Consider the following 12,609-nt stretch of genomic DNA (forward strand, 5'->3'; position numbering starts at 1 on the left):
AAATTTATGAGATTATTTAATACCGTTTATACTGTTGTTATTTTATACTGTTCTAGTCTGAAAATTTATTAAAAAATAACCTTCTCCTATCTTTCCCCCCCTCAATGATTCTTCCCCTCAATAATTCTGCATTTTTCATCCTCTCTCTCATCCATTATTCCTTTACTTCCCACCCACAACTGCAAAACGACTCTTGATTTAAATTTGTATTTTATAAAATAATTCAATTTATTGTAAATTTGTATTTTGAATTGATGAAATAATTCAATTTATTGTTAAAAAATCAATAATAAGAAATTAAGATTTTCCTTTGGCTAAGAATTCTGAAATTTGGCTGATACTTTTGATATTTGGCTAACTTACTGGCTAATAATTAAGTCCTTAGCAAGAGACCTGTAGGTGATATATCTTTTTTTTTCCACTCCCAATACACGCATTTTTCACTACCTTATTCGTTTTAAACTGATAAATATAATCTCATTTTCTCTCTATCATTTAAATAGTTTTATAATAGTTTTATAATAGTTATATCATTTAAATAGTTACTATAAGCAGTTTTAAGTTCGCTTAATGCGTAAATATGCTATTATTAGAATGAACTATTTATGTCATTTTTATGCTACAATAAGCATTACATATGTATTTCCTAGCTTTTGAAATTTCTTTTATTACTTAAACTTTTTTTTTAAATCATTCTTAATCGAGTTTTAACTAAATTAAATCAATTATTCAATTTTTATTACATTTTGTAAAAAGCTAGTATAAAATATTTTATTATTTTCTTAACAATCCATGTAACGGCTTACTTTTTATTCCAATACTAATGTAGACTCATTAATTCAATGTCCGGACTAAATCTAAAACAAAAATCTATTTATAACTACATTGATCGTTAAGAAAGGAATAAAATACATATTTTATACTCGCTTCTTATAAAATGTAATAAAAATTAAATAATTAATTTAATTTAATTAAAATTAGATTAAAAAAGATTAAAAAAATGTAAGTTTATGTAATTAAAGAAATTTTAAAAGCTAGGAAATACGTAATGCCAATTGTGGCAGTGCATATTTCCTAATGCCTATTGTGGCATTACATATTTCATTTCGACTGTTAATTTTTATGTCAGTATTTTTTGTGGATTAATGAAAATATAACCATTTTATTTTGTTCATTTTTAGGTATACCTTTCATTGTTGTTGGAATAACGGTGTTGATGGACTGGGAGGTTTACTACAATCAAAATGAATAGTAATTATATAATATATTCTATTACATTGTGTTTGTTTTTGAAATAAAATATAATACATACACTGAGAAAAAAAGTGTGGTCAAAATTATCAGAACATGGTAAAATTTACCGTGTATTTGGCTCTATGGAAGCACCAAACAGCTCGTTAATTTTTACCAGCGCTTTGGTAACGATTTTGTTAAAATTAACTAAAATAAGGTTTTATAAAATGAGATACATTTTGCTAAATAGGTAAAATTTAATAATTTTATCAGGATGCTTTAGAATATGGTGTAAAAGACATTTATTTGGTTAAATTTACTCTTCAGTTTTGCATTTTTTACTAAATGTGTGGTAATAAAAATTATAATTTTGAAAACTAGGGTTGCCTATAAACCTTTACTATATGACCGGAAGAATTTCAAAATGAATGTTTTAAATATCGTATATTTTAGTTATAACCAGAAATGTCATTACCATAGAATACGGTAATTTTACTAAAACATTTTCTCCTTTAACATTATGACATTGCTATTAAACAATAACATAATATATCTACTCATGAATATATATATGATAAGATGACAATTTTTTATAACAAGGAAATAAAACAAAAATATGTACATATTATTTGCTACTTTTGTTAGATTCATTTTTGTTACTGTAATAGATTATTTATTTCGATATCACTTTTAGACAGTAACATAATCTGCCTACTCATGATAATATGCAAAATAAAATTTTTGTTATTTGTAAGATTAATACATTTTGACATTGCTATTAGACAATAACATAATATGTCTGCTCATGATAATATGCAAGATAACCATGCTTTTTTTACTAGGAATAAGAATAGAAAGATGTATATTTTAATTGTTGTATATGTTAGTGTTAGATTAATACCTTTTGACATTACTCTTAGACAATAACATAATATATGTCTGCGCATGATAATATACAAGATAACCATTGTCTTTTTTTACAAGAAATAGGAACAGAAAGATATATATTTTATTTGTGATTTGTGTTAGAATAATTTTTGTTATTGTGTTAGATTAATACATTTTGACATTACTATTAGACAATACAATAATACATATACTCATAATATGCAAGATAATCATTGTTTTATAACGAGGAATAAGAACAGAAAGATATATATTTTATTTTTTATTTAAGTTAGATTAATTTCTGTTATTGTATTCGAATAATTTTTGTTATTGTGTCAGATTAATATGTGTTGACACTCTAATTAGACAATAACAATGTACATCTTCTTATGGTAATATGTACGGTAACCACAGTTTTATTACAAAGAATCCGAACAGAAAGATATATATGTTATTTGTGTTAGATGAAAATTTGTATAGTATTAAAAATATCGTTTTGTTTTTATTTTCAGTTGTATGTTGTCAGCTGCGAATCCATATGTCTATTACATCAGCTTTTTGGGTCCATCCTGCCTCATCTTATTCATCAATCTGACAGTATTTCTTATGGTCAGCAGGGTACTTTTCACCCCAAGAAACGTATCAGCTAAAAAACCTCCACAATGCACTAAAAAAGATAAGTTCCTCGTTACCACGGCCCAAGTTAAAGGAGCCTTTACAGTCATGGTAAGTTTAAAAATTTTCAAATGTTGCTCATTTTCAAACTCAAGAAAGGCTATTTTTCAAAAGCTCTGTAGTAGCAGGAAATTATGTTTCTTTGCCAATAATGTGCCATTTTCAAAACTGCTGTGAGGTTGCAACAGTTACTCAGGGCTGTTAGGTCAAGTTTAGCCTATCTTTTGCCACGGCCATCTACGTTTATTATCTAAACTGCTGTGAGGTTGCAACAGTTACTCAGGGCTGTTAGGACAAGTTTAGCCTATCTTTTACCAACGCCACCTACGTTTATTCAGAAAATTGTGCAAACCGTTAATATGGAGAAAAGCTACAGATTTGAGAAAATGAAAAGCGTTTGTGGTCTAATTTTTTTAATATTTAGAAACTTACTCCAATGCTGAATTATCTGGGTTCATAAAAAGTTGCAGAAAAAGGGAAATAAGGCATTGATTTTGATGATATTCGTCCAGGCGGAAAAATCTCGCTAAATAAGCGATTTTTAAAAGAAAAAATCTAATAACCTTTCAAATGTTTTAGTTATTTGTCCGCTTTAAAGCTCAGATAATTCCTTATAGAAAGATAGCTTATGCAATTTAAAATTATAGCTTTGCTTGCAAAAATTTTGGTTTTAAATACTGCAATTCTTATTACCACATATTTATTTAAAAATACAAAACTGAAAAGTACATTTGTCTGGTGGCTTGTAGCTGTCTATTCGAAAAATAGTTATTGTAGTTTTTTTTTAATGTTTGATACTTAATTGTTTTTTTTATATGATAAACTCAATGATCGACGTGAATGTGGTAGCATAGGTGGACTACGTTACCAAATTAGCATTTCTAAAGTTATTTGTGACCCTGTATTTATTTGTTTACAGTTTTTCTTTTGATAGTTGCTAATACAAAATAAAAGCCGCTAATAAAAGTTGCTAATGCATAATAAGTAATAAAAGCCAATGGTAATTAAAATTAAAAAAATAAGATATGTGCTGTTTAACCTAATTAATAGGGAAATAGTACTAATTATTTTTAGAGAAACTTAAAAATCACTATGTTTTTATTGAAGTCAATGATGCTTAAATAATTTTAGAAATAGGTATTAATTGAAATAAAAAAATAAATAAGATCTATACTAAAAAAAATTAATGGAGAAATTGTGCTAATTATTTTAGAAGAAACGTAAAAATTGCAATTATTGACACCAATGATGCTTAAACTAAAAACAGGTACCAATTCAACTAGAAATAAAAAGCTATTTACTACAGGTAAATTAATGGAGAAATTATACTAATTCAGTTTAGGATAAACGTAAAAAACAATTATTGACGCCAATGACGCTTTATTAATTTTGGTAATATGCACAACTAATATTATGGAAATTGATGCAGTTTTAATAAGTACCAAATATGCTTACATAGACACAATTAGTATATTTGATACTTATTTAAACTGCATCAACATTGAGCCATTTTAATACAGATACGGTGGAAATTTATACGGTAGAAAGTGATACGGAATGCAGTGGAAATAGATTTTTTACGGCCACTAGAAACTGCTACGTCCCGGAGAAAATTTGGTTTGGGAAAATTTTCCTATCCTGAGTTGACCATGAATAATATCAAATGATACTGGATACAGTTAATCTTCGTTACGTTAAGATGAAGAATTATAAACCCTTTTTAATTAATTTAATAGCGTAAAGCCACGGACAGGAATGAAAAATAACAATATTAAAAAGTAAGAATTAATTGTGTTGGTATAGTGTGCTTTCAGTTCTGTGCAGGATTTTTTTAGATTGTTCAGTACAGATAATTTATTCAGAGCAGATTTACTTTTTTTAAAATCTTTACGAAGAACAAGTATTTAACTACTAGGAACGTTAAGAAAAATCTATACGTTTAAAACAATATTATATGAAATATTTTACGTTTTTTTTTAAAGGTCCTCCTCGGAGTTTCATGGGTGTTTGGTGCTTTTGCTGTTGGTTCCGCTAGACTTGTCTTTCAGTACATATTCTGCATTTCTAACTCTTTGCAAGGTTTCCTCATATTTTTAGTTAGATGTTTACAATATCCAGAAGCCAGAAGCGCCTGGTATGTTCAGATTTACTATTTTTCTATTTGCATCATATGGGGATTGTTAACCTTTTAATGTTGATTTATTTTTATTATTATAGTTATAAAATTAATGTAAGATTATAATGCTTAAAGCTATAAAACACCCAGAATAGCGCACGTCACTAAAATTAACTGGCACTCATTATAAAGTTGTTATTTACATTTATAAAACTTAGTCACATTTTGCAGAAAAAATTATCATTATTTAATTGATCTTCACAATACTTACAAGTGAAGTTTAAATTAATCCGACAACAATTACATGTTTGAATCTAATAATGTAGGTTAGTTTAGAAACGCAAAATCATAAATTTAATGAAGATGTGAAAAAATATATTATCACCATCTATGAACAATCTTAACTCAAAATTGTTTTGAATTATTTTTAACTGATTACCTTAATTTATTACAAAGAAATTGAATCTTTCAAGCCACGACACTTGTAAAGTGCTATCATGATTTTTTTGTTCACCTCTAAGTTAAAGAAATTTTTTTTACTTCATGTATTAAATATTTAATAATCATAATTTAATAATTCATAATAATTGAATATATATTCAATAAGTATTTAATAATATTTAATAATTTAATTTATATTTAATATTACATCAATAAATATTTAATAATCATGTAAAATTTATGGAAGAGAATATATATTCAATAAGCATTTAATAATATTTAATAATTTAATTTATATTTAATATTACATAATTAAATATTTAATAATCATGTAAAATTTATGGAAGAGAACAAAAATTAATTTTCGTCTGTATCAAAGTTTTTTGTGACGAATGTTTTAAATTCGCATGCCATGTAATGGAGTTTGTAACTGCGCAACTCGTTTATACCATTATTCTATTACGGATACATTTATAATGTCGTTTTTAATGATTTCTAGGTATCAGTTACTGAAAACAGGTACTTTCAAGAAGTACAGAGGAATGGCACCTCCAGGAAGTTGGTCTGGTAACTCAAATTCAGCGCATAATAAACAAAATGGCCAGTCTACAACTACCCGACTTGGTAGTGCCGACATGACCAATACAGGACCTTTCAATACTAACGCTTTTTGGGGTGAAAAGGGAGCACTTCCAGCTGACGTAACAGCAAATGTGAAAGATGATTATTGTGACGTAGGATATGATGATCCAATACCTGCTATACCATCTGATGTTGTCTTAGAATATGCCATAACTCACAGGGGGTCGGCGCAATTGTTAACCTTCAGCAGCAGCGGGAACACCCTTAAAAGCACAGCTAGTAAGGAAGACAAAGCCAGACGAGGTTCAAAAAACAAGAGCATCAGCAGGTAGTATCATTTAGAATGACTTTATGAATGTGGCATGTTTATATTATCATATTTACAACCTTTTTTTTTGTCCAATAGATCGAACTCGGAATCTTCTCAAGATCATTCTAAGATTGGAAGTGACCAGTTAGGATCTGAAGTCACAAGCAGTCACTATACGTTTGGCTTAAGTCCCGCAGTGGTGGTCGAATCAACAGACAGTGACCATGAAGATAAAAACTCTTATCAGGAAGCAGTTAGCAATGACATTACTTCTTCCAAAGACACCCAAAATAGCTCTCTGCCAGCAGAACCAAAAAGCAGGAGTTCGTATGGATCTTCTATTGGATACATAGATGACGAGGCTGAGTTGAGGGACAAAATAGCTGCCAACACACTAGATCGCAAACTATATGCTTCGAAAGCTTCGACCATATTTGGACATGTAAAACCGGATTCCCCTCCTGATCTAGACAAGCAGAACTCGTGGCCTAGAACTTTAAGTTCATTTTTAGGGGGTAAAGAGCCAGCTAAATATGCAGTATCAGATATTAGTAGTGCCAACCAAAAACGTTCTCCGAATGTTGCGGATATTCAAGATCGCCATACTTGCCAATCTATACCCCTTCAAGTTAGGCCAACATCATCAGTTATGCCTGTGTACTCGCCACCTATTAGGGAGAGTGAATTTACCCGCTTAAGTCCAAGTATTCATTCTCCACTATCTGATAGGTCAATTGGAGACATGTCTCATCATCATATCCACCATCATCACCATGGTTTGCCAGACATGTATTCCCACGTGGTACCTCCACCTCCAATCAGGGGGTGGCAAATAAGTCCAGTGGGAAGTGGTGATGTAATTGATGGTAAAGAAAGTGAAGTGTCGATATCTGGTCCTGAAACACATGTGTTCGTGCCACAGTCACTGGCAGTGAATAGTCAAAAACCAGTTCATGAAGGCATCCCTCCAGACCAAGAAACTTTCAGAATATGGGAGAGACAAGGCTTAGTCTCCCCCAGCGAAGCAATGCTGAAAGATTCGGCCGCTTCTAGACTCTAGAACAACTGAATGTGTGTGATATGCTTCTCAAAATTACATTTCGGTATTATTGTAATTCTATACGTAAATGGTGATACAAACAATTTAAGACAGTCATATACTGGATCATAATTAGTTGATCGTACAATTTCAAACTCCTGTAGTTTGAAGTCGATGCATTTTTTCGGTGACATTCACTGTCATTATTTTCTGAAAAACCTTTTTTTATAATTGTAGATCTTGAACTAAATAGTTGTCTTTTTACCACTCTTTCCTATCATGATTTTTTTCTATTTTATAATGTTTTTGTTACAAATATTAATGTTGTCAATTTTTTCTTCATTATTTTGGTCTACTTAAAGGAGATTGCATTAATCTCAAAGTTTTTTTCAATACTAATTGTATGATATCATAAAATACATTTTTGTGCAGGATGTAATGTAACAACCACCCCTTATATATATATTTTTAAAATTCTTGTAAAGTAATATGCATATTGTGGGTCACATATTGATAAGCCGTGAAAAATAAAAATATGGTGAGTTACTATTTGGTGAATTACTAAGTGGTCAGGATAAATGCATAAGAAGTAGCTTGATTCTTAGATAAAACTGAAAAACTTCTCTAATAATCACCATTCACCACGTTTAGGTACCATCTGACATTCAGAATTGTTTTAATTTTTTGACTTCGATAATAATTCGCCACATTTGGATAAGGTTTTATTTTTATTAAACTAGTTTAAGTCTTTAAAAAACTGAAAAGCGTCTCGAATAATCGCTATTTATCGTACTTAGGTAATATCAAGCATTCAAGCTTGTTTTGGTCTTATTATTGACTTCAATGATGATGCTCCATATTTTGATAATGTTTTTACTTTTCCTAACCTAAAAATTAAAACGTGACCTATAGTGTGAATAATCTATTACTTCATTTTCAGCAAGAATTCTTATAATCTCATTTGATCAAAAATAACTGACTAACTTTTAAAAATTTGGTCACTTAACAAAATTGCATGAATTTTAGATGTTTTAAAATTATTTTCCTTTCAATATTGGTAATTTTACAATATAAATTAATTTCAAGTGAATGTTACTGTATAATACAAAATCCGTTTAACAATAGAACATTACATGAAAAGCAATTGAAACAAACTAATTTTCATTAAATATGATCAATTAAAAATTGAAAACTGTGATACATAAATGAAAATATTCTATTTCTTTTTGATCAATTATGGAATTTCTTCGAAACCCTAAATTTCAGTCAATTTGAACACTTTTTTAATAATCTTAGCGGTGTATTACGAGCTTTGCAATAACCCGAGGACATATTAAACCGGTAATGCACAAATGTTGGTGAACAGACCACATAAGGAATTGTTGATAAACACTTTTGTCAAAAAATATTTAATTTCAACTACAAAACAAAAACTTCAAAAATATTTTATTAATCGTAACATTTGTATGAGTTCTATTTGAACTTTTAATCTCAGAAATCTTTAATAAATGTATTTCCCTTTTAAGGAATTGCAAACCAATTATCCTTAAAATAATTTATAGTTTCGTTGTAAACATAATTTGATTTAATTTATAAAGAAATTTTTTAAAAAAAAAAAATTCCAAAACTATTGTCTATGATCAAAACCATTATAAAAACATTTACTCATTTTGTGTATAAAAAACCATTGTAGATTTCATGTTTTATTTTATTCAGTTATTGAGTTCGCAATACTTAAATTTATCTTAACTGCTTTTAATTCCTTTATAATTTAATTATAAAAACATTTACACATCTTGTGTATAAAAAACCATTGTAAATTTTGTGTTTTATTCAATTCAGTCATTGAGTTTGCAGTATTTAAATTTATCTTTACTGCTTTTAAACCCTTAATTTATTTAATTATATTTTTTACTGTGTACTGTGAACAAATCTATCTGGTAGTCCAGTAATATATTATTCAGAGTGTTTTGTAGTTACTACCCTTGTTTTTTTTATCCTTGTCAAAAAAGAAGTATAAAAAATATATACGCATCATGGGACTTAAATAAATATTTAAATGAGGATCAAACAAAAACACTATCAAACTAAAAAAAGACGAGACTGAAAATCTAAAGAGCTGTTTTATTTCTTTGAAGAAACAGTGGGGAGTTGAAAGACGATTTGTCAGTTTCATTAGACAATAAAACTGGTTTTAGTGTTTCTCCTTCCACCTTCCTTACTAGAGATCCTATAGATTTTGATAGTGTTTTTGTTTCTTCCTCGTTTGAATATAGAATTAAGACTACGAAAATGCATTTTTTAACTTCATTTTCGATAAGGATATATTAAGGGTGTTAATTACGGACACCCCGTATCATATAGTTGTGACTAAAGTTTAAAATCTAACATTAATTTTCAAATAATTTAGTTTTTTATGAGTTAATTAAAATAATTTCTCTAAATCAAATTTTATTTTAGGCTAGCAATTTTAAAGGGTATTTATTATAATGATATTTAAACACAGTGCTGTTTAGAAATACGTTAGAATATTTGATTCTATATTTTGGAAGAAATAAATAATTAGAATTGTTGGTCGAGCTGTAACAAGCTAGATTCGGAGTATAGAAAAAATTTAATTTTCACCTAGAAAGGTACGGAACGCACACTTAGTAATATTAGAAACACAGAAGAAAACAGAACAAACAGAAAGTACAGAACAAACAGAAGAAAAATATCACGAAAATAATTTTAGAAATATTTGACTTAAAACACGTTAGTGTAATTGAATAAAACAAAATCTACAAACAAGCAATTTTTATTGTAATCCTCAAATCATTAAAATCTCAAAATCTTTTTAAATATTATTCATTTTCAAACATTAATCTGTCATGAGCTTATATAATTTGCCAAACGTTAACTTCAATGTCTTAAAACTAATTATCAATTTCAAAAATATCCTAATGTCTTGTACATTAGTAATATTTTAATATTTAAGATATTTTAAAATTAAAATTAAATCTATCATAATTTTAAATTCCTATTATATTAAGAAAAAAAAATATTTTTAAAGTATGAATTCGATTTAGGGATTTAATTATATTAGTATATTTCTTTATATTTCACGTTTGAATTAAATTTTTTTTGTCAAAGTTTATAAAATATTCATTTTTTTAAAAATAAATTTATGTTATAGTTCAGAATTAGAAAATTGTATGCTTTTTAAATTTAGTACTTTGATCATTGCTTTAAATTTCTTAGAGCAAGTTGAAAAGAAATTGATATTTTAATACTTTGCTAAATTCTCAAAACTAAATGTAAATTGCTTACTTTGAATTTTTAACCAATTATAAAAATATAAATGTGTTATTTTAATTATCATTAACTGTATAAAACTAAATGGACTAATGAAATATTATGCACATAAACTAATTAAGAACAGAATTTTCTATATTTTTTGTAGTAATATTTTGTGGTAATCATTTCGTTATTTTATAAATGTAAAATTTATTTTTCTTCTTAATTATAATAAAAATTTTGAAATATATATATTTTCTTTTTACATTTTCTAATATTTATAAAACAATATGAAACAGTTAAGCATTTTTTGAGAGAAATAAAACAGCAACTATTCTTACGTCATATAAAAGTTTTTTCTTAATTAAATTATTTCAAAAGTAAATTATTGTTCTCTAAATTTATTGTAATTTTTTGCGATTTCTTTGTGTCAAATAATTTTTGAAATAAATTATGTTTCTTTTTAAATAAATTAAATTTAAGGTATAGGCTTCATTTTGAAATGAATAAACAAATGGTCTTATTCAGAAAATCAATAGTTATTTATTACAAAAAATAATAGCTAATATTGTGAATATTATATAAATTAAAAATGAATTTTTAAAAATGAAATTCATCCAATGTATAACCAATAAATCAGAGAAAACATTTGTCTCTTAAATAAATAAATGCTTTCTGATAGACATTAATCATTTAAATAAAATTATTTCTGTATTTTTCTTTGATTACGCGATAATCTGCTTGGAAAAATGCTGATTTTGATAGAGAAAAAATCTTAAATAGGCCACCCAAAATATCACCAATTTGGCGATAAACTACTTGATTACTGGAAATCCGTATTTAAAGTAAACTTGAAGCGAACATGGATTTCCGTGTAACTAGAAAAGAAATTTGGTGATGTTTTTAATACAAAAAAATGTATTTAAAAAATTTTCCTAACAAATTAAAGTTTATACAACTTTTTTAACATATTAACTTAAAATAGAAAATGTACGAACGAAAAAATAGCAACACAATTATCAATCAGCATTATAGAATACTTTATTTGTAAGTTTATTTTTCTTTTTATATTTCTATCAAGTATTTATTTATAAACATTATTTAATGTTAATAACTGCCAATAAATTTATCTGATGTAAAATTCTTTTGATATAAAAAGCACTGTCATAAAACTTTTATATTCCTGTTATTATTTATAACTAAACAGAAAGTATTTTGAAACTTTGAAATATTATTTATTATTTGACGCGAACACTAAGACGCCATTAAATATTTCTACTAAAATAAATTATTCAAAATTTTTAGTTCAAATAGACTTCCCAAATAGTATATAAACTTTTATTGTCTATAAACTTCAGTTTCTTTTCTTAAAAGAAAATTTATCTTATTTACTTTTCCAGTTTAAGAATTGCATTTAAAAACTTAAAAGATTGAATGTACCATTTGTTGAAAATGCATTCTACTTGCCTATATTATAAGCAGATATAATAATATTTCAAACACTTTGTGTATGTTGTAGGGTTGCAATGACATATACAATATGTGGTGTAAATTTAAGCATGTTTTATCTTCTCGATATACTGGTGTTAAAATGTGATTGAAATTATTGCTAAATGTGTAAATTTTTAATTGTTGTGAAAAAAATTTCAGAAACTTAAGAAAAATATTTTTGGTAATACTATAAATAATCCAAGAAAGTGTGATTGTAAAATAAATAATTTAGAATTATTTTATAAATCTTTCATTGAAGTTATCTTTTTTGTATTTATTCTTAGATTTATTTAGAAATAATTTATTATTGATTCTGACTTTTAATTTTTGTGCAATATGAAGTTTGTTGCATTTAAATTTAGTTCTTGTAAGCTGCTCGCTATTTAGCACTGGAATATTTTATGCAGTTCAGCATTTACCTTTGAAGTTATTTTGTTGTAGTGCACGGACCTTAAACTCTTAGCTATTTATTTGGTCCATTGTTTTTGCGGTATTTTGCTATCAAATTTTGATTTCGATAAAATACTTTTTGATTTGGATTATATTTCATTTTTTAAT

At 26.9% G+C, this 12,609-nt stretch overlaps 1 protein-coding gene across 1 annotated transcript in view; it reads left to right on the forward strand.

Moving 5' to 3' along the window:
• LOC122269195 (uncharacterized) overlaps positions 1-8,172 on the forward strand; it is a 423,526-nt gene extending 415,354 nt beyond the window's left edge. The window contains exons 16-20 of the mRNA XM_071186412.1: positions 1,182-1,251; positions 2,634-2,847; positions 4,779-4,930; positions 5,853-6,263; positions 6,342-8,172. Coding sequence (XP_071042513.1) covers positions 1,182-1,251; positions 2,634-2,847; positions 4,779-4,930; positions 5,853-6,263; positions 6,342-7,305 — 1,811 coding nt within the window. The 3' untranslated portion in view covers positions 7,306-8,172. The remainder of the gene's footprint in view (positions 1-1,181; positions 1,252-2,633; positions 2,848-4,778; positions 4,931-5,852; positions 6,264-6,341) is intronic.
• Positions 8,173-12,609: the final 4,437 nt, after the last annotated feature.

Source organism: Parasteatoda tepidariorum, chromosome 10 (genome assembly GCF_043381705.1).
Source record: "Parasteatoda tepidariorum isolate YZ-2023 chromosome 10, CAS_Ptep_4.0, whole genome shotgun sequence".
Classification (NCBI taxonomy): Eukaryota; Metazoa; Arthropoda; class Arachnida; order Araneae; family Theridiidae; genus Parasteatoda; species Parasteatoda tepidariorum.